Here is a 22,635-nt window from a genome sequence, read left to right on the forward strand (position 1 = left end):
AAAATACAACTCATTTTTCCAATTATTTCCACTTAAAAATAACAATCAAACTCTAGACTCTAACTGTTAATCTTGAAAAGCTGGAAGAGCATCTCTTGAGGCCTGCTGAACTTCATGTGGCAAGATAATAATGCACAGCAATAGTGCATCATAACCTGCTGCCGTCACCACATGCATCCCAGAATAATCCTGAAATGAAGTGAAAGAATGCATAGAAAATGAGGTCTCTGTTGACCCCTTTTCCACCAAGAAGTTCTAGGCCATTATATTAACATCAGCATGATTTAGTGAAGTCCACCCTTGCAAGATCAGACAAAAACAGTAACAGGTAAAAGACATGACAACTGATGGATTTGTCAGACTTTGTGCAAGAGACTAGATTAGGAGTACTAAAGCACTGCAATCATATGACTACATTTAAGGAAGCTGGTTACCTTAAAAGTAAGGCAGATAATGATTCTCAGAGATTTTAATACAACCATGATTTCTTGACAAAACTCAGTATTTTCAAACAAAATACTCATACTTTGCCTGGCAATTTCAGCCTGTATGCCACTGTCTATCCTTGCATTGCCTTTGCTGCAAATCAGAGTTTAACCTAACAAGTAAGTTACTGGATTAATATAATGGTTACAAAATAGATCTTCAGAACAATATAATACAGACAGAACAAGTATACAAAATTGTGAGAATTAAACTGGAAGAGATCTCTCTCTGATCTGAATTAAAATACAAAGTTACAAGCTTTAGAAGAAAATCACAAGGACAAAAAAGGAAAAGAAAACAAAAAGTATCTGCAACACTACCTGGCTTATCTGAACAGAATATAACAAAATACACATGAAACTGATGAGACATCTTTGCATATGGCAACTTATGTGAACCTTTACACATAGCCTAGAAGGCAAATACTTCAACTATTCTGGAATTAAAAGAATCTCAGACAATAGAAAATAGAACAAAACCTAAGTTTAGCAATCCTGACAGATAATCAAAGCAATAATTAGAAAGACAGCAGGCATTTAGAGACTTCTAGATACCTTTCCATGAACAGCTGAAAAGTTCATTGAAATAATAACTTTCATAGGAATACATGACCAAATGGAAGAAGGAGACGTGTTTCACCTGCCAAACAAGACAAAGAACAGTGTACAGATTCTTCAGCCTGGACACTGAGGTACACTTAACAATGGCTGACCATAAAGTTGTATCAATACAGGATTTATTTCAGGCTAATCTTTACTTTAGACCAAATGGAAGCCATCTGAACAAGGCCAGCATAATGCCAAGTCTGGCCCTGTTCTACATGTAAGCCAGGCCTGCACGTTCACTGCTGGACTAACAGCATGCACACAGTAACAGTAGTGCATACATGTTTGTGCCTGCCACTAATACTCCAAGGGGAGAGTAGGAGGGGGAAAAGGAATAACTAAAATAAAATTAAACACACACACACCATGCACATACACCAGTTTGTCCTCTACAGATCAAATCCTAGTGAATAACTTTTGTGCAAAGCAGAACAGATCCTACTGTCAGCTGAGTCCCCTTAACTCTGGATTCTTGTTGGTAATTTCTCTTCCCTCTTCTATGAAGTCTTAACACTTTTGTTCCGATGAGAAAAAGCAATTTTTTTGATTTTTTTTTTTGTATTGGGTGGAGGGAGGATGCCATTCTTAACAGCAACAGACAGATTTAAAGCTAACCAAACTGCCCTTGAACAAACTTTGTGTCAGTAAGCGAAGACTGAAAATAAATTGTGAAAGTATACCAGGCAAAGAGGAAAGTGCTCAACAGAAGGAATGCTTATGGGGGGGGAAAAATATCACTTCAGTCAACTTAGAAGTATTTCAATAACACTGAACAACAAGGTGAAAATTATGGGGTTACATCTTAATTGTAATCTACACTACTTGAATTTGAAAAGGAATTAAGGTCTGCAAAGACAGAAGCCCTTTGTCTTCTTCCAACAGTTTGCAAGAGAATAATAAAAAATCAGAAGTCTTTGTGAGAGAAATAACTTTCAATAAACATTTTTTGATACAGACCACTTGCACTATATAGAAAAAAGTAAGTTAGTTACTAAATGACAAGCTATTTATAAAACTAGATTACATTCAATAGCAAAGATAAAACCTCTGCAAAATCATTTAGCTTTCAGAGGAGAAATGGTAAAGAAAATTGTGGATATACGAAAATAGAGCTACATAAAAATATTTTTTAAATCCTGTACTTCATATGACATTTACTTTTTTTTTTTAATTAAGGTCAGCTTTAATGTTGCTACTGTTAAATCAAAATTCTTAATCAATAGAAGAGTCCAATTTTTCATTTTATCTGAAGCCTTGGAACTCTGTTTTAGTTTGCTTGGCTAGGAAGCTTTCTTTCTGAAAAACATAAGAGACCCTAAAACCACTCCACAGTCCAACTTTGATTACAACAACAAATAAACAGTTCCCCTGAAATATACAATACTTAAGTAGAAAAAAATTCCAGCTTTCCACCCCCACCCCCCACCCCAATCTGACCCTGATCAGAAAAGACACATTCATAAAAACAGGAGTATTGAAGCTGAATTGTCAGCCTTAATCCATCAGAAGAACCCACTCATTGGCAATGACTCATGAGATTCACCAAATAGGCCTTTGTTAAAAAAAAACAAAACAAACAAAAACCCCACCCCACAAAAGTACAATTTTGATGTAGTAGAGTACTTCACCCTAAATAGATGCATACAATTTACTTCAGCTAAGTGAAGTTTAAAATAGCAAATCTAAGCATTTTATATACCAATACTGAAATTATTTATGTAATATTAAGTTGTGCTCAGAAGGAAGAAGACAAGCAACAACATGAATATTGCATGACAAAATGCTTTCAATTCTAACAGTAATTCAAGGACTGTACAAACAGCAGCTACTGGGTAGTGAGTAATTTAAAGGTTCACTATTTGTAATTCACATACAAAAACATCTAAGAATTGATTTTTGGCATTTGCTGGCTCAAAAATTCATACAGAATTAGTTTTAAAACTCACTGATAAAATTCTTTTGTTGATAAAAATCACAGTATTAATATAATAGATTGGACGACTTCAAGACTTCCAAGTACATGTTAGTTAAGTTAAAAGTTCCCCAAATTATATATGGTACAAGTCTACCTATGGCAAAAACACCATTTTTAAAGGTAAATCCAAAACCATTTATCATAATTCCTACCACCAGACTCAATGTTTTAAGATGTGAAACTCCCCCACCTTTTAATTTTGAGGAAACAATACACCATGGAACATGTTCAAGAGTGAATTTTCCTAAGGTCGTCTAACACACATAACCTATATCTTTTATTCCACACCTACATATTACTTTGGTAATTTTTTTTGCTTTCGAAGAAAAGGAAAAATAAGAATAAAGGAATTGGTTTTGGAGGAATTTGACCACCACTCCCCATTCTTTTACACCAAAGAAAAGCCAGAATAGGCTCTAAGACTGGATATGTTTAGAGAGCACCATCACTTGTGAGACAGCTCACCTATCCTCTGATTAGGCCTAGCCTCAAATTCAAAGGGCTCTATGTTAAAAAAAGTAGGAATTAAATTTAGAGCACCTCTTATAAAGCCTCTTTTCAATATAACAGAACATATGGCTTCTGGGAAAGCAAGTGTAGTTTGTCTTGAGGACTTGGCCAGCAAGGCTTTGCAGAACTTCTCATTCTCATAGTTTCTAACATCCAGGTTATATTCTCCAATTGACCATCAACCCCCCCCTCCAAACCCAAAAAACAAACAAAAAACCCCCACCCAAAACCCACCGCAAAGCAACTTTGTTTTTCATTTTTCCAACACAAAGTCTTGGCATCTTAGCTAAAGCTAAAATAAACAAACAAAAAAATCCAACAACAAAAACCCCCACAGCAACAAAGTTTTATGGTACCAGCATTGGTCTGTTCTTCAGCACATTTCCTCAACTAATTTTTGCTACAGGGATGGAAAGCCTCTCAGAGAAGACTGGTTTTTAAACTGTTGTATCAATTTCCTACATAAGAGATAGCCAAGAGCTCCCCAGAATCCTCATTTTTCTATGTTCCTCACATAAAACCACCAAGGAACAAAATGTAGATGAGGAAAAATAAACAAAAAGCCCCAAAAACCAACATAAAACCACAATTGCTACTTTTACTTGATCCTACTGTTATAGCAGCCCCTAGCATCTAAGGAAAGAAATTTCAGGTAGCCTTACCAAATCTTTTCAGACCCAAACCAGAAAACGTTCGCATGGTGCCACGTCATGACACATTGCTCTATATACATTTAGCTAAGTAACCTGTCTCATAATTATTTATCTTTAACATAGACAGTATGTATAGGCAGAAAATAGTAATGTTGATTTCTTTTCAAACATTGGTTTGAATACAGGCAAGATGTATTTTTCAGAGGACAGTAAAAGCACATCCTTTATACTGCGGTGGTTTCCCCTGCTAATTGGTACAGAAAAACTGTATTTTAAGGATTTATAAGTAGACATTCATACAGATTTCTTTTTTTAGGGTGAAAAATTAGAACCTTTGTAAGCAAAATATTTGTTCACACACACACACTCTGGGTAGAATGGAAATTTCTGTCCAAAGTAATCAAGGAGAAAATGTTATATGCAACTGAAAACTTGAGGTCTTAAGAATGGAAATTGATGTGCTGTATTTACGTGTAATAGACTACACAGACAGCAATATTAAATGAATTGGTAGTTCTTCAATAATATTTGTTTTCAAAAATCAACAGCTGCTTTTACAAAAATGCTGATTTTGTGATGTATAAGAGTCTAGTAATTACTCCTTACACTCATAAGCCTAACTTTTCTGCATGGGAAGCTTAAATCAAGAAAGGCATAATCATGTGTCTTCTGAATACAACTCCAAACAGGTTAACCAGTAATAACAGTAATAATTATGTCCCATTTCCATGTAGTTCAAAGAAAATAAATTACCGTGCTCACCTAAAAAAAAAATTGTATCTAACTTCAGCTTTTTAAAATTAGAGAAATTGAATGTTACCTTTAAGACAGCCAAATTTGTCAGAACCAGATATTCCTGGAGAATTCAATAAACGGAAGAGGATTGCACTCTCATGATGAACACGAACTACTGCATAAGTCAGTTGTCCTAGTAAACACAGCCACAGCATACCAACGATACCAGCATGGCAGATTTGATACATAAACAATTTCATCATTAACAGAGTTACCAGATAAAAGGAACAATTTATTTTGGGCTCAAAATCTTAAGCCAAGGTATCTAAATCTTTGATCTGCCTGTTGCCTTTTATTATGCATCAAAATCTATCTTCTTTCAAAGCAGCATTTCCTACAAATACCAGCATCAGAAAGACAAAGCATGTTCAATTCAAGAAGAATCTATTAAAATTTCTTTTTGAACTACTGGACAAAAATATTACTTTTTTTCTTGCAAATTTATTTTTAAAATAGAAACCCCATGATATTATAGAATGAAATACTTAAATTCTTGTTCTTCAACTAATGTGCTAAAAGGTTGGAGTATTTATATATATACACTATACTACAGTAATGTCTGCACAGCTAGTAGAATCTGAATATAAACCAACTGCAGAGATACACTGATCAAAAGTGCTAATACCACAAACACCAAGTTTTCCACTGTTTTTAATGTGCATTTAGTATCTTTAATACACTTTAGTACTTCTATGACCTCGTTCATCTTCAAACTGAAAAGCCAAACTTAAATGAGAAGTTGAAATTGTCCTGCAGACACAAGAATTTCTGCACCTTATGAATCATGAAATTAGTGTCACACAACACCAAGTTTTTTATGCATTACTAAGTAAATACCTTTAAATTTACAAAAATAGTCAAAATCGGTATCCAGATTTAGTTACTTTTGTTATAAACACTTACTTAAAATATACTTGGAATTTTCCTTAAAAGTAGCTGTAGTTTGAGAACAGGATTTTGAAGTATGTGTTTCAATCTTCCACTTTTGTCTAATTTGATGTACAAACTGCACTATCATCATCTTCACAGGATCAGAGCAAACTACTAGCAAATCCCAAGTTAGCATAAAAAATTAAAAATTAACATAGCAACTTTTTGCTTACCTCACCCAAGTTTTATTTCAGGGAAGTAAGGTGCAGATTCACAGATAAATTCACAGACACAGACATGTTCCTACAGTCCAAAATACCACTGAGTGAATAGCTACTTCCATGTAAAAGCAGCAAGAAAAGAAACTAAAACAGCAGTATCTCACCATGCCAATATAGGATATCCCTTGTTTATATAATTCTTCAGTCCAAGAAGAGCAAGCTTTACAGGAAAGGAAAACAATTACATGAGTATGTTACCCAGTAATGCAGCTAAATTGTCACCTGCATGAGAGCAACAAGTGAGCTACTGCCACGTTATTCCTGCAGTGAAAACACTGGAATTACATTCAAAGAAGTTTTGAATTTCCAGATAACTCCACCCACAACAGAAATGAGGAATACAGAGGAGGGGGGAAGACATCTTCACAGGACTTCACAGCCCTACCAGATATAATCACAAGAACTTTTGTTACCTTCTACCAAAACAAATTACTTCCTTCAAAGCATGATCATGTTCTTTGCTTTCAGTTTGTAAAATAGCATAAGTATCAAAGTAGCATCATTCAAGTTTAAAATCCACTGACTAGTTTTCTTCCAGGAGGGGGGAAAAAAATAAATTTAAAAATCAACCCCTTATATCTACAGCCCCTGGAGTTCCACAAGTTTCACAAGTTTCACTGAGGACTAGTATCACAACTGAAAAAACGAAAGGTCAGCTGTAGCAACCCTCCCGTAACAGTTTACTTGCAACACCTTTCCCAAGTGAGATAAAACTTACATAGTAGAAGCAAACCTAAAAGACAAATAACATCTACAAGATGTACATACTGTGAACAATTTTATCTCAAACGCATACTATTTATATCTCATAAAATACACTGCAATACTAATGTGTTTATGAAAGTTTGTTGCAAATACTTCAAAATCCAGGTGAATTATAATCTATGAGCAATACACAGTGTACAGTGCTGAAAGACATTTAAAAAAACAAAACAGGAAACCAAGAAAGACATTAACGCAAGCATGACTCCTATAGGAAGAAGACATTTTCTAAGTTATCCTGAAATGAAATGAACAATACTAAAAAAAGGAAGAAAATGATACTACGTACAGCTATTCTGAAATATATAAAATACAAATTTCTGAAGTATCCACCATTAAGGTTTTTTCCAGAAATGCCTAAAACTAGTGCAATTCTCCACCCGTTTCATTCCAGAAATTCACATTTTCATGAAATAACTATATTTTAAACAGATTTGTGCAGTATTGAAATAATCAAATTTTAGTAATACAGTCACAAACCTCTTATTGTTGTTAAACAGTATTGGTATACGAAAGTAGTATATATATATACTTAAGTAGTCCTTAGCATTTTCAAGGGGCTGCACAAGATTAACAGCTATTACTGTTAATCTGCAGTAAACTGGCTAACCCTACCTCTGGTGCAAAACCACAAAGCATCATAACATCTCCAAACCCACAAGGCCTAGAAACAAATCCTTAGGGCGCATGACATTTGTATTAATACGGAAGACAACAGCTGAGGCATAGCTACACCTTTAACAGCAGCACTGTCTGTACGACCATCACCGTAAAAATGCAATCCTTGCAAGTAGACTGGGGAAGTCTTCTGGAACACTGCAGTTGCCGTTGCACACTCTCTCACATGAAAGCAAACCCTTTGGCTTACATTTAACAAAAACAGTAATTTTTTTCTTTTGGGAGGGAAGAAAATGCTATGTGAGATCACCACTATTTTTATTTTTTTTTAAGTATGAGGAAGTTCTCAGAATTCATAGTACTGTTTAATGAAAAGTAAAGCTATCTTTCACACTGCCCACTCCTGCTTACCCTCAAGCATGTTCCTGCCCTTATATCAGCCATGCTGCTTGACAGACCTATTACCTTTAGGCCACTGCACAGTGAGCTCAGCCTATCAACCCTGCAGAAAACTATTCATTTTTAATGCCCCTCCACTCTACAGGTTGAGATCACTCAGATCAGAAGAGTGGAGATGGTGCATGGGAAGACAGTGGCAGCACAAAGAGGAACTGATTCCTTGCAACAGATCCCATTCTGCAGAATTTAGCCATAGTTCGTGATGGCTTTTCACAAACGGCATTCAATTAGCTAGTGAGCTCACAGATACTCATCTACCCTACACAGCGTTCAGCTCTTAAGAGCTGGAACATCAAGTTACACCAGCTACCTTTTTTTTTTTAAACCCTTACCAGTAAGGCAAGATCATTTCAGTGCATTTATTTGCATTTGTTTCATTCTCAGTTAATCACTCTGAAAGCTAACAGAAACAAACTTACTCTTATTTCTTATATAGATAGCCCTCCAAATACCAGTGCTGTCCTACATTTAAGTACTAATTAGATAATATGAACAGTAGCAACCCTTCAAAATGTTATTACTCTCTTCCATTTCAGCTTATAGAAGGCTCAGAAATTTTCTATGTTTAAGCAGAAAACCAAAAAGAAGTACTTCCCATTCACATTTATCTTTTTCACAATTTTGTAACCTAGAATTTTTTTCTAGTTTACATTTTCAGAATTTATACAGAAAATATTCCAAAACCAGTCTTATAATTTTAGCAAAGTGGCAGGAGGTCGAACACCAGCACAATCTTTACCCCTGTTGTGGGTTAACCCCAGCCAGCAGCTCAGCCCCACCCACTCACTCACTGCCCCCCATGGTAGGATGGAAGAGAGAATCAGAAGGGTAAAAGTGAGAAAACTCACAGGTTGAGATAAAGACAGTTTAATAGGCAAAGCAGAAGCCACATGCGGAAGCAAAGCAAAACAAGGAATTCATTCACTGCTCCCCACGGGCGGGCAGGTGCTCAGCCATCTCCAGGAAAGCAGGGCTCCATCACGTGTAACCATTACCTGGGAAGACAAATTTCCTAACTCTGAACTACCCCCCTTCCTCCTTCTTCCCCCACCTTTATGTGCTGAGCATGATGTCCTACTGTATCGAATATCCCTTAGGTCAGCTGGGGTCAGCTGTCCCACCTGTGTCCCCTCCCAGTTCCTTGTGCACCCCCAGCCACTCGATGGTGCATGGGGTGAGGAGCAGGAAAGGCCTTGACTCTGTGTAAGCACTGCTCAGTTATCAGCACTGTTTTGGTCACAAAATCCAAAACCTAGCACCATATCAGATACTGTGAAGAAATTGAACTCTATCCCAGCCAAAAACAGTACACTCACAAAATTAGTCCTATGGTCAGTTTAGTATGCACTCACATGTTCATGATCCAGACAGACATGTATCTATAACACTCAACTCTCAAACTCAAAACATTGAAGTAATTTCATATTTTTACAAAACAGAAATTTCTGCATAACATCAGAAGAAGGTACAAACCCCACAAAGATTAAATAAAAAAAATTTTTTTTTTTTAAAGCCCTCCCCCCCCCGCCAACATTTGGATTAAACTGAGCAAGGAGACCAGAAGACAGCCACAAGCTGGTGTCTGAAGTCCACACCAGCAAGGTAATCTTTAAGAAAGCTTCAGACGCAACAGAATAATATGGTAAAATAAAAAATAAGAAAGGAGGAATACTAAGTTAAGGACTCTGGGAAAACTACTGGGGCAAAGCTGCACATAGCTCTGAAGGGCAGAACAGGATGTTCAAGAATAGCTACAGTAAGTGCAATGGTACCTACATGTAAAGCCCAAACAGAGTTTAAGCGTTTGCATAGAAAGAACAATGACAGTTCAAAGACGTTAGCAAATCTACAGTAAATAAGGTTGGAATTTCTAGGATGATGAAAGTGCATAAAACGTGGACCTCCAAAAAACAGGTTTAGATAAGGATGATAAATTTACAAGGAAAAGCTTTCAGCTAAGTGTAAATTCGAAAGTTTATGCATTGATGTTGCAGTTCAAAAGTCAACAATTTAACATTGACTCAGAGAAGACAGTACTGAGGATAGTTTGAGCAGTTCATTCTACATGCCTGCTCAATTTGCCCTGTGACATATATGCCAACAATGTAATATTTTGGTGAACACGACGACTTGGAAGAGCATCTCAAGATATCCAAGAGAACATGAATATATTTCCTCCCAGATACTTGTCACTACAGCAGCATGAGGAGAGGGGATGTGGACATCTGTAGAACTTACTTCCATTACACCTAACTAAATACAAGGTTTGATCTCTCATGCTTAAAACTAAGCTATGTAAAGTTACAATCAAGTTCTTTGGGAATCAAAGTATTTTCATCCAGCTTCAGAAATTTGACAAGTTCATTTTTCTAGCTTCATAAAGATAAAAAGTTCAACAGGAATTTGCTGGAACAGATAATAAAAATAAATATGCCTGTCTGTCCTTCATTATTTTTACATAATCTTGCCTTTATCCTACACAAATAAAAGCGTATTTCTATTATCTCTGATGGATGCAAATTACCACCATTTTAAAATTATGATACAGTTTTAAGGATTTGCTTCACAGCATCATACTCATGAACTCTTTCAGTAAGAAGCATCACAGCTATCTGGGATCAATATCAGTTCTGATTTACTGTTTTCCTTTAGTGAATGGCTGAAGATTTTTACCAAGTGCAACATGGGTCAAGATACCAACTTAACAAATGAAGAACTACAAGTGATTCATCTGGAGTTTGCCAGTGGTCTCTTTGCCACAAAACATCATTAAAATGAATAAACCACCCATCACCTCCACCCCCAAAAAAACCCACAGAAACTGAAGTTTTTTGTTACAACTCAATTTAGTTGACTTTATTATCTAGCAGCACACATTCTATTAAAACATCTTTTTAATGGAAATATTTTTCACTCTGGTATCATGGAATTCTGTTCATGACTAAAGTAGTGCAATAATACTTGGACAATGACCCAAAGGACAATTAAATATGGATATTTCAAACAATTAAAAAGGCTCCATATCCAGCTACCAATCCCTGGTCACCAAGCTTTTAAATTAGATTACAAGCTCGAAAAGAACAACAAAAGCCAAGAAAAAAACAACAACAAAACAACCCCCACAAAAACCCAAACAAGTGCTACAGTCTAATTTAGTTAAACATCTATTATGTCTACTAAAATTCATATAAATCTACCCTACATAATCAAACAAGTATTTTGCATACTTCAGTTACAATTTATCATTTCAGTAAGCAGATTGAAGCATAAATTTTCTAAGATTTATTAATTACTGGAATCTAGAGGAAGAAAGTATATAATTTCACTGCATACATCTTTCTCAGTATAGCAGTTACATATTATGACAGATGTTTTATAGCTTCAGTAAGAGCCTCTTTTGAAGGCAATTGCTATTGCAACTTTCTATTATTTTGCTTTTATTTACATTCATTCTTTTTACATAAAATGCTAACAGGTCAAATTAGACAAAATACCACAACAGTAAAGAGATTGTACGGTCATCTTCTGAGCTGACTACTAAATACATTTTAACTTTCTATTTGCAGTTTGACAGAGCATTTAATAAAAACAAAACATTGCATGCTCTAGAAATACAGATATACCCTACAATACTGCCATTGCCTTTGGTATTTCAGTAACAGTATACAATGGCTCTTTCAATAACTACACAGAAAGCATAAGAATTGACTTATATTTGTAACTCCCACCTTGCTACAATTTGCTTGTAGGTTGCTTTCAGGTTTTCTAAATTACCTCCATTCATTCATATTTTTATTACCTGAATCTTCAATATAGAGAACATTACAGTACTTTGTAAATTTGATATACAAGATCACTAATATGCCAGTCATTAATGTACAAGCATTAGCAGACATCACTTAAATGTATAAATATATTTAACCTTTTCTAAAATTGTATGCAAAATATATCATCTGCAAGTATCAAGTGAATAATCATCTTGCAAAGTTGACCAAAATAGTAGGAAAAAAAGTTCTGCATCAGCCACTTTTCCACTCCTGTTTTATCCCATACCTCAGTTCTTTGTTATTGTTAATTTACAGTGTATATACCACACATTTTATACATAAAATATTAAGCGGTAACAAATTACAGTGTGAAGAATTATGTTAAGTGGTATAATACCTAACTTTCTATCAATACAAAAATTGAAAGTTAAAAAACCTGTAGAGTAGGTAGAGCCATTAATCTACTATAACCTTCTTGTATATACATACCTGGAGTCCAAAAACATAATTAATGCAACAATATTTATTACAACTCTAGTTCTTATTTGCTTTTTCAACGTATATACACAAACACACACCCCCACACACCATACATGACAAGTCAACTCACAACATGAAAGAGTTGGTTAAAAAGCTCAGTACTTGTTCAGAAAAAGAAAAAAGCATATGTGAAACCATATATCTAACCTGATTATAAAGCCATCATATTTACATGTACAGTCAAGCATTTGAAAGGGGTATACAACTAGCTTTACCAGAAAGTTAGTCTGTACATTTTGTTTCTGCAGAGCATATAGTATAAAGAAGCTGCACTAGTGTTTATAAAGAGACTGAGCTCGGGGAATTGGCAGTGGGACATGGAACCATTCACTTCTACCAGTGGCCCAGGTCTGTGGTAACTGAAGTTAAATCATTCGACAGATGGTCAGTAGTTTTTATGAAATAAGCTGGTGCTTTCAGTCCAGCTCCTGGTGCTTTTGTAATGTGGATATCTATCCACTACCACAAATGGGTACTCCCGTTGGCAGCCACAGTAACGATTAAGTGAGCATGGAGACTGAACAAGCCTCTTAAACCTTGCTAGAGGTCTCTCTCTAGGTCAGGGTTTGCAGCACTTTTGTGGGGCAGTGGGGTGAAGCTTGCACTGCTGCTGCTGCTCATGCTGTACCTGTTTAGTGGACAAAAAGAGGACTTCAGTTTCCAATGCTGTCAGTCTGAAGAGTTTCACAAACACCAAATTCTTGTTAAAATGAAATTTTCTTTCACCTGCTTAAATACAAAGTTTTCCCACTGAAGACAAATACTTGGAGGGGCGAAGATAGGGGACAGAAATCACACAAAAAGACAAAAGCATTAGTGATGGTTAAAAACAAACAAGAAAAAAACCCAGAGACGCACACCCTGCAACTCTTGAGTAAAATCTCCTCCTGCAGAGATGTTTTTTGAACAACAACTAGAAACATACTTTCAATATAAGTTCTGGTACTTCATTTAAAACCCATAATGTGGTGTTAAGCATTAAGCTGAAAATTATTACTTTAAGGTGCTCCTAATTTATCTGACACTATGGGCTTAACCAGAATTAGTTTGCCTCTCTGACACATATCCCGGAAATATAACTGAAGAGTGCGACACATGAAGTACTTTTGGTGTACACTATTAAAAAATAAAATTAGTGTAGTAAATAAGAAAATCCACACTATCAGACAAGGATGCACATTGAATAATTCGCTTCAAAAAGCAAAGTCTCCTGTGCTGTATTCCTAAATACGCATCTCCTGACGACATACTCTTGGCCTTTAACAAGTCACAAGTTCAAAAGTGCATTATCATTGCAGAAGATAGACTAATCTAGGAATGAATAAAAAAGCAAATCAAGGAACAATAGATCATTTTCTCCAAGGTTTCATTCAGGATCTTCAGCAGCAGTTAGTTTCAACTATTTCACTTTATACTCAGTATATCTATTATAGATCATAGAATAGTTTAGGTTGGAAGGGACCTTCAGAGGTCATCTAGTCCAATCCCCCTGCAGTGAGCAGGGACATCTTCACCTAGATCAGGTTGCTCAGAGCCCCGTCCAACCTCACACTGAATGCTTCCGGGGATGGGCTATCTACCACCCCTCTGGGCAACCTGTTCCAAGATATACACATTTCCATCGTATGTTCTCAAAACTCATTCTATTTTAAAAGAACACAAAATATCCCACAACGTCCCAAAATTCTATCAGCTTCCTCCTTCCTCTTTGCTACTATTTAACGAACTACAGAAACCAAACCTCCTCAAATGCTTCAGCAAGAATAACACATAACTACACTGCAAGAGTCAAAAGCTATTTAGTTGAGTAAGCTTTGTTATACTAACAGTCTGAAGACATTTAAGAACTACTTAGACAGCAATTCTGGGAGCTGAACCGAAGAGAAAACAGGATTTGTGGAACCGCCACAATATTCAGAAATTATCTGCTGTGTATTGGTAATTCACAAGGAATACAGGAAGGACTCAAGACCTGTTACCACTACCAAGTCAATACTGCCACCTAGGGGTGACAACGAAGTACTGTACTTACTGCCAGATTATTTACAGAAACGTTTATATAGAAAATAAACGTCTGACACCTGCATAGTGGTCCAACTGCCTTTACAGCAAATACATAGTTACACACACGCACACAATCTTCGGGGTTTTTTTTTCTTCTATTAACACTGAACTCGGCACGAATGTTTTACCTTAAGAACTGTATTACACAAACTGACCAAGTCAAAATGCAACAGTTCTAAACAACAACAACAAAGTCAAACTCCGAGAAATAAGGTTGTATCAACTAGATTTCTGAATAAATGATCGAACCATTTTATTTTCTTGTGAAAATTAATAAAGTGAATGTTTCAGAAGGGAAGCTTACTGAAAGACCAACATTCCGACGTGACTTTTAATACTGAACAGACATCTCAAACAGTTCTTAAGAAAGCATATTTTCCCATATCTCACCTTAGTTTCAGTGTAGTTATTCAACATTTTTCTAAAACGCTGAACATTATTTCTACAGTACATTAGTAGTTTTTGATGCGTATGTGATATGTTTGGCAAACTAAAATGCAAGAGTGACCTTATCACTCACGAACACTACCAAGAATGTCATCTGCAAGGAGTTTTTGCTTTAGAAAGCTCTAATTTAATACTTGACAGAAGATGAATCGTCACTGTCCAAAGCTATGATATACAGTAGAGAAATCAATCTCAGTATTGGCATCATCCTTAGTATGTATGCATTTTGCAAGTAAATAGTCCTACATGTGCATTCTGTGTCTACAAAGAAAGCTAGCAACACTCTCCTGGAGAACATGAGTTTTTAATAAAAAAATTGAAGGAGAAAAGTCTGGAACAACTATAGTTCTTTGCAAAACCTCAAAACAATGAAATAAGCTAGTTAGTATTTTGAGAAAGTATTCATGAAAAAGCATGGGAAAATTATGCTTTTTCTGAAACTTCTCCCAATAGAAGGGCAGTGTTAAGTAATTATACATAAAAAATGAAACAGTATATGGAACACGTTGGGGAGGGGGGAGGCAGGGAAATCACACTCTTTTTCCCCAAAAGTCTCTTTCACTTAATTCTTACAAGTGAAAAAGCAAGTTATCCACATATTCTAAATCTCAGTAGTTCACATCACCAGAAAATGTGCCGTCTATATGCCTCCTAATACTGACTTTTCTCCTCAAACAATTTACCTGAACTAAACTCGAAGGAAAGCACTCTTTCCTCGCCATGTCTGTCCTGTGGCATGCACAAAGGCCTTTGGGCACACTGCTGAAGTGTTTTGTACCTGACACGTATGAAGGAGAACTGCTTTCCAAAGTCAAGGGGAGGAGGGGAGCAGAAATCTCAGTAGAACAGGTAAGGATACACAAAACAGGTTACACTAGGCTGTGATTGTTCAGCAAACATGAAAATTAAGGTTTTTTCAACCTACAGATTTTTATACTAGGTTGATTCCAGTCAATACTTTAAAAATGGTATGTTAAGTATTTTATTATGACATAAAACTGGAATGTTTTAGTCTTAATTCCTTTTTACTGAAACTAAAAGAGTGTATTATTCACGTATCTTAAGTATTATAGTTTTCTTTCAAACGTAGCGTCACAGTTAACATGAATTTCTATCTGTATTATCTGTTACAAACTGCAAAGGTGGACAGAACACTAACAGAATACTTGTCTTTAAAAAGACCATTAAATAATTATCTGTAGTATATTTACTGTAAAAGCGTTCTCACACATTGGGCACGAAAAAAAGATTATCAGATAAACACATTGCCAACTGGGGCAAAACGTCCTCCATTCATAGTAGACTTTTCCTGGACAGAGTTAAAAGCTAGAATCATGGTCAGGTTAGACCATAACCATCTTAATGAACGTATCTGGAAACCATCAGACAAATAATTTGTCCTTAAGCTACCTACTTCACAAGATCATTTTACTGGAAAGGGAGAAATGCTGCCAGCATTCCAACCATAGTAGCTTAGTTGCAGTTTAATTTCCCATCTGCCCCTAAATACGCTTGAAAAATAGAAAAGAGAGGAAGGGAAGAAAGCATAGAGGTAGGAATGCTGTCATCCTGTTACAGTGTCTAAAACCGCATCTCACTTCATCTTTAGGAGCTCTTTCTCCTCATCCACAACTAAATCACCATGAAAAAACCACATGCGCTGGGTGGAGTAGGGAGGTACAAATTCATAAATCCCGCCTGTTAAGTATCAGCAACCACTGTATTATAATTTTTGCCATTAAGTTACTCAGTTAAGGAAAGGCAATAAGAAAGAAATTGCTGTGCAAAATCAACATAGTTAAGTGGAGAAGGTTTTTGCTGGCTGTAAAATGGAGCTCCCAGCTCTAGGAGAGTTTACACACTGCTTGTACAAAATTGTTACTGGGGCAATCCTTCCCTTTGGGTGTACTGTAGTCACAAACTTATCCTTCATCTCCCTATGAAGAGGTCACAAAAGCCTTCAAAGCCTTTAAAATCTTTCAGGGCTCCATGCTTCTAGGGAAGGATACAATGGAAAGCATTAATTTTCCTTGACAATTCTTGTTAAGTACAGCCCCACTCCATGTCTCAGTGAGATTACTGCATGTTAGAGTGGAGCAGTTCTCTGATTTTTCAGGTAAAGCTATGTACTGTCTATCTGGGGCGGAAGGACAAAAAAGGTAGTTGGTAGAAAGTTAACAGTGAAATTAACCAATTCATCTTCCAGCAGCTTCATTCACATTAACTATTCATATGAGGCAAACATGAAAGTTATACTCATAGCATTCAATTCCAGTCATAACCATAAAATAGTAAGTCCAACTAAACTCAACCATGAAGCTAGAAAATTTCCTAGTTTTGTCTGGACAGACATTTATTCTTCCATTTATACTGAATTTCTGTGAGATTGCTTGATTTTATCAGATTGTCTGGGGACAGATAAGGAAAGACAACTCAACATACCGGCACACTTCACAAGTCCTGCAATTTTATATATGTTTTTTTCCTCTTCCACTAGGTTCCCAGTTTCGCCAGTATGCTTCAGAAAAGAGGCTTTGCATATAATTACTCTTCCATTCAAAGGACAGAGGAAAATAAATATATTTTAAAGAGATACAAATCATATGCAGTTATGCAAATAACCTTGTTTTAAGTTAGCCTTGTGATGCTAACTTTTTCCTCACACATCCTTTGCACCCATTTATTATTTGCAGCTTTCACTTGTTATTTCAAATAAAGGGTCTATTTTTCTGTGAAATGCCTAGTATATTAAACAATCAGAACATAAATTCTTCTTTCTCTGCTCCTGCTCAGCAGTTTGATAATGGAGTTACTTAGCAACGGATGAAGCAACTGAACTGTGTTGCCTGATCCACATTTCACTGTAAAGTAACACTCACAAAGGCATTATTTAGCCGCTGGTTGCCTCTGTATAAATTTATTTTTGAAGTATAAAATCCATTAGTCTGAGAAAAGCCTACATGAAAACCCAGCCATCATGTACCATCTATAATGGACTACACATTTTGAAATTAATAGAAATTGCCTGTAAGAGTCACATGATTTTGAGCACCTCTGAAAAAAGAAGAAACAAGAAAATAAAAAATAAATCACACAGACTCGATGTCCAGTCTTTACATGGAAGTTACAGAAGCTGTTTACAAAGGTGGGCGGGGGGAAAGGAGTCCTCTTCCTACAGCAGACTGACAATCTATGAACTTCAAATATAAAAACCAAATCCTTCTGTCAACTACACTTTTCTTGCCACAGAATATTTTAATTTCAGAGAATAAATATCTATTTTGAAAACAAACTGACACACCCATTTCCCCAAACATAGCAGAAAGGAAGATGTGCCACAGCAAATATTAAGAGTGGTTTTATTTTAGAAGACAGTCTTAAAAACAAAAGTAACTTAGAGAATTTGGTACCCAGAGTGGATCATCATTTGCCACCAACCATTACTCCCTTTTAAGCTAACTCTGCAGCATTACACAATTTTTTTTTTTTAGGTGAAACTTTAACAACTGCATGAGAACTTCTTACAAGTTGTCTTGGTTCATCACACAAAATTACACTTCCAGCAAGCTTTGAAAGTTTCTTGCCCCTAGCAAGGGGAAAGCATGTCAGTTTCTGTAGCTTTGTCATCTAGTGGAATCATTCAAGTGTTATTTTATTCTGAAGATTTAACACACTGGAGTTCGTAATAGCTTTATAACTTATTTCATGTTTACATTTCTAGACCAAGACTTAAGGAGCTGAATTCAGACTTTACAAAGCTAAACTAACTCTGCCACAAATTTCTTTTTTCCTGAAAAAGCTGCTGACCAATCTTAATTTAAATAAAACTAAACTCAAAAAGCCTACATTCATGAAAAACTATGCAAAGACAGTTTTGCCAAGACATCTGACAAATTTTCAGAAGTGACAAAATAATTAAAAGTTTCCTATTCATTTAAGAGTATATATTTTTTACTTATTTCCAATGAAAAATTGTTACATTTCCAATAATGAAGGCAACCAAATAAAGTGCAAGTGAAGATCATTTTTCCTGATTGTCTTAAAAACAAGAAGATGCTTCCTATGTTCCACTTCAACTGAGAATTTAGATGACATTTCAGATTAAAAAAACCACAGAACTTTCAAGTACTAACAATTGTAATGTCAACTTTTTAGGTTACATTTCAGACTATAAAGAGAATAAAAACCTTCAATGGCAAGAAGTGTAACATGTATCTGTAAGGAAGGCCAAATTAACACCTTACCCACATATTTTCCAATGATCATGCACTCATGTAGGTACCTATACAAACAATAATCTTAATGTAAAATTAAGTAATCTTTCACATACAATTATGCAAACCTTGAGTATGCACAATGAAATTTTCCCCTTTCATTCAAGGATTAATAATACTTTGAGTTTCCCCACCTTTCTCCAGCTAATTTTTGCAGGAGTATGCTTTCCTTCCAGGCTTCTTGGAACTTTCATTTCTCTTCCTTTTTTTTTTTAAATTGAAAGATTTTCCATATATTAAGACAAATATTGCAAGGACTAACTTTGACAGTACTCAGGATTTTGTTTTGGTAAGGGAGGAGGTGACACACCCTTTTCTCTCCGTTTGAACTATTCTGAGATCTCAGTTTTGTCCATCTCCTATTTCTCAAATTCCTATAATTCTGATCAAAACCGATAAATGGCTTTTTTTAAATAGTGACCATTCTCAAATGAACCATCTTAGGCATTTGTTTGTCAGTCTGTTTGTCTATCAGAAGCCGAATATCAAATGACTAACTACAAGGTATGCTGTTCTCTTACAAACGCAATTTATTTGATCCAGTTCAGCAGTTTTCAAACTAAATGTTATAACCCTGGCATTAGCTGATAGTTAGTAATTCAACCGCAAGCAAATTTTCTACTTACTTGGAAGAAAAACAGTAAATTAAAAAAGAAATCAAAGCCAGTGCTCTACTATACCATTTAGTAGATAGTGGCTTTCAACATTAGAAACCATCATTTCAGAGACTGCTTATAATTAGGACACAAGATAATTTTATTACTCCTCAACAACTTCCTTCTACTAGTACAGGCACACTACTCTACTGCGTCCTGATGAGAAAGTGACATATTTCCAGAAAAGATTACTAGAGTGTATTATTTGTAGTCAATAACCCAACCTCAAGAAATTTTCTAGTTTAGATAAGTTTGCACTTTTTACTGTAGAAAAACAGTAAGAAAAACAAAAGAAATATTCTGAATGGACTAAGTATTTTCCTACACAAATCGGCCATCTCCCAAACAATTACTCCTGGAATGTCACGTCAAAACCAAAACTTAATATGTATCTGGAATAGTATTAGCTTAATTTGTACTTGGAGTCATCTTCTGAGCTACCTCTGTAGAACCTAAGTTTTCACAGCTGAAGAACATTTTTAGGCAATTCACTGCCAAAAAACAGCTATTCAGAAGAAAGTTTTAAACAGACAAAGCAAGAGGAAAGTTTTGACAATGAAAACGCTGTGGAAAAAAAATGACGGCATGTACTTACTAATTTGTTTTCTTGCATGTATATTCTTTGCAACTTCAGACAGCCTTTGGCTATAATGATCATTCCTTCATCTGAGATCTTGTAACATTGCCCAAAATGAATGTCTTTCAGTTCTCTGCATTTTGAACCCAGCTGCAATTAATGAAATCAAAGCAAGTATTTCAGAATAAAGGAAAACGACCAATACGATTTGACTGAACTGGAGACTGGGAGTTGAGATTTCTGCCTGCTTCTCTGCCCACTCTTTAAAGTTATCTGTCTTTACAGGTTTTGTAAGTACTATACACAAACAAAAAAGATTATAATTACATACATGACAAAATGAAGTTGCTAACTAGAGTCAACAAAAGGCAGCTAAGAGGAGCACAAAAGAGGCAAGTTATTTATTGGGCATATATATAAGCAGCTAACAATGCCTGTATGCTAGACCATTGACAGCATATTTGATTTAACATAACTACTTCACAGCTTACCCTAAACGCTCCTTTAACACTAGAGGGTGTCGATGAAACCTTCCTGTACACCTAACAAATAAGGATCTCAGTCACCTTCAGCTTTCATGATGCACAAAGAGTTACTTAAACACTGGTTCCAAAGAGCAACTAAGCTCAGTCACCCAGAAGTGAAGTACAGGATGTCAAACTGGAGATTTCATTGTAAAAAGGATCATTTAAAATCTGGATATAGTTTAAAAAAATTGTACATAGACGTTAGTGAACAGCATTTACTGCGCAAAGGAAACATGCCCATAAACCAATTTTTGAAGTAGAAGAGATAATCTGATTTTCATTAAATCCTAGAATAGGGTACTTTCTTCCATGCCCCTTTTTGTAATTGGTAATAAGTTGGAAGATTCTAAATTTACAAAATAAATTTGTGGAATGGGTAGTTACCTGCTTCAGGCCTTCATCAGTGAGTCTGTCTTGATTGCCTACATGCACTTTCTGAAGAAGAGGACACTGAGAGGCAACTGCAATAATAGAGGTGTCAGAAAGCTGTTTACACCTGTAGGCAGTATACCTTAAGAGTCCAGGACATTTAATTGCTAATATGCATACTCCTGTATCAGATATATTGCGACAATCAGAGATATTGATTTCAGTAATGTTCTGGCTTCTTGATGCTATCTTTTCCAACAGCTCATCAGTGACCTGCAAAAAAAAATCCAAATACTCAAATGTAGCTTTTTTCCACAAACATCTTAAATTTCATTAGCACAAAAACTACTATTTGTAAGATGCATTTCCATAAGCTATTAGGAGAATGAAAAGATTTGTTTCCCAAGATAAGAGCATAGTGGTATAATCAGTTTTACAGTTATTTAAAAATCTGCTCCAACACTTGGAGAGAATAACAGTTAATGGTCGCCTTCATATTTTAGACCAAGAATTCTCCACCTTTTAGAGGAAAAGGATTTCCTTACCCTTCTATGGCAGCACTCTACTTACACACCTAAGGTAGCATTTACAGTGATGTAAAGGGTCTATATATCTCTGAAATGTAACAGGTTTTTACTTAGGCTTTGGTAATCATCCAAAACCAGGTGCCAGCAGACAAATACAACAGTGATGCAGCTAACAACGGGCTTCTTAACAACGGAAAACAGTCACCTAAGACAGCAGTGAATGAAAGGGATGAGAAGAACACCATAACAGGGAAAAAATGAATTAAAATCCAAAGGTTCCTCCTGTTGTTTGCTCAGGTTTAAAACCAAAAATTTGCATATTTTACATGTTAGCCTATGAAAGGCCATTCAAACAGATAAATGCACTATTTCCCCAGAGCTCCTTCGAAGAAAAAAGATTCTATCCACTTTGTACCTGTACACATTGTAGTTAGCTAACATGCCAATAATTTTAAGAGAATCTAGTCCTACAAAGCAAGTAAGAAACATAAGATGTTCTTTGTGATCAAGTTTTCAAGTTAAAAACAAAACAAACAAAACCAAAGCAGGTAAGACACAACACAAACTTTCAAAGTGAGGGTGTTCTAATTTCAAGAAACCTGAGGTGACATATGGTGAAAGTCTTTCTAACAAATTCAGAAATACTTATCCACCACTTATCATAGATGAGATTAAGCTTTAAGCCTGGAAAGGGCAAGAGAGCAACACAAATCCCCTTTGTTTTTCTCTTACACAGTTGAGAAACACACACTTTCTTTGCCACATTCCACCTGTTTTCTATTAGTAGCAAGTCTAATCTTTTTTTCTTGCTATTTCATCAGGCAGCTGGTAGCTAGAAAATGTGACAAATTGGGGGGAAAAAAGCCACCAAAA

General features: G+C 35.7%; 1 protein-coding gene across 1 annotated transcript in view; it reads right to left on the reverse strand.

Annotated features, from left to right (window-relative positions):
- The window catches only part of FBXL17 (F-box and leucine rich repeat protein 17), a 293,287-nt gene that overhangs the window by 254,406 nt on the left and 16,246 nt on the right, over positions 1-22,635 (reverse strand). The window contains exons 3-4 of the mRNA XM_064437981.1: positions 21,251-21,508; positions 20,358-20,489 (exon numbers count right to left, since the gene is read on the reverse strand). Coding sequence (XP_064294051.1) covers positions 20,358-20,489; positions 21,251-21,508 — 390 coding nt within the window. The remainder of the gene's footprint in view (positions 1-20,357; positions 20,490-21,250; positions 21,509-22,635) is intronic.

The sequence above is a fragment of the Phalacrocorax carbo genome, chromosome Z (genome assembly GCF_963921805.1).
Source record: "Phalacrocorax carbo chromosome Z, bPhaCar2.1, whole genome shotgun sequence".
NCBI classification, from domain to species: domain Eukaryota; kingdom Metazoa; phylum Chordata; class Aves; order Suliformes; family Phalacrocoracidae; genus Phalacrocorax; species Phalacrocorax carbo.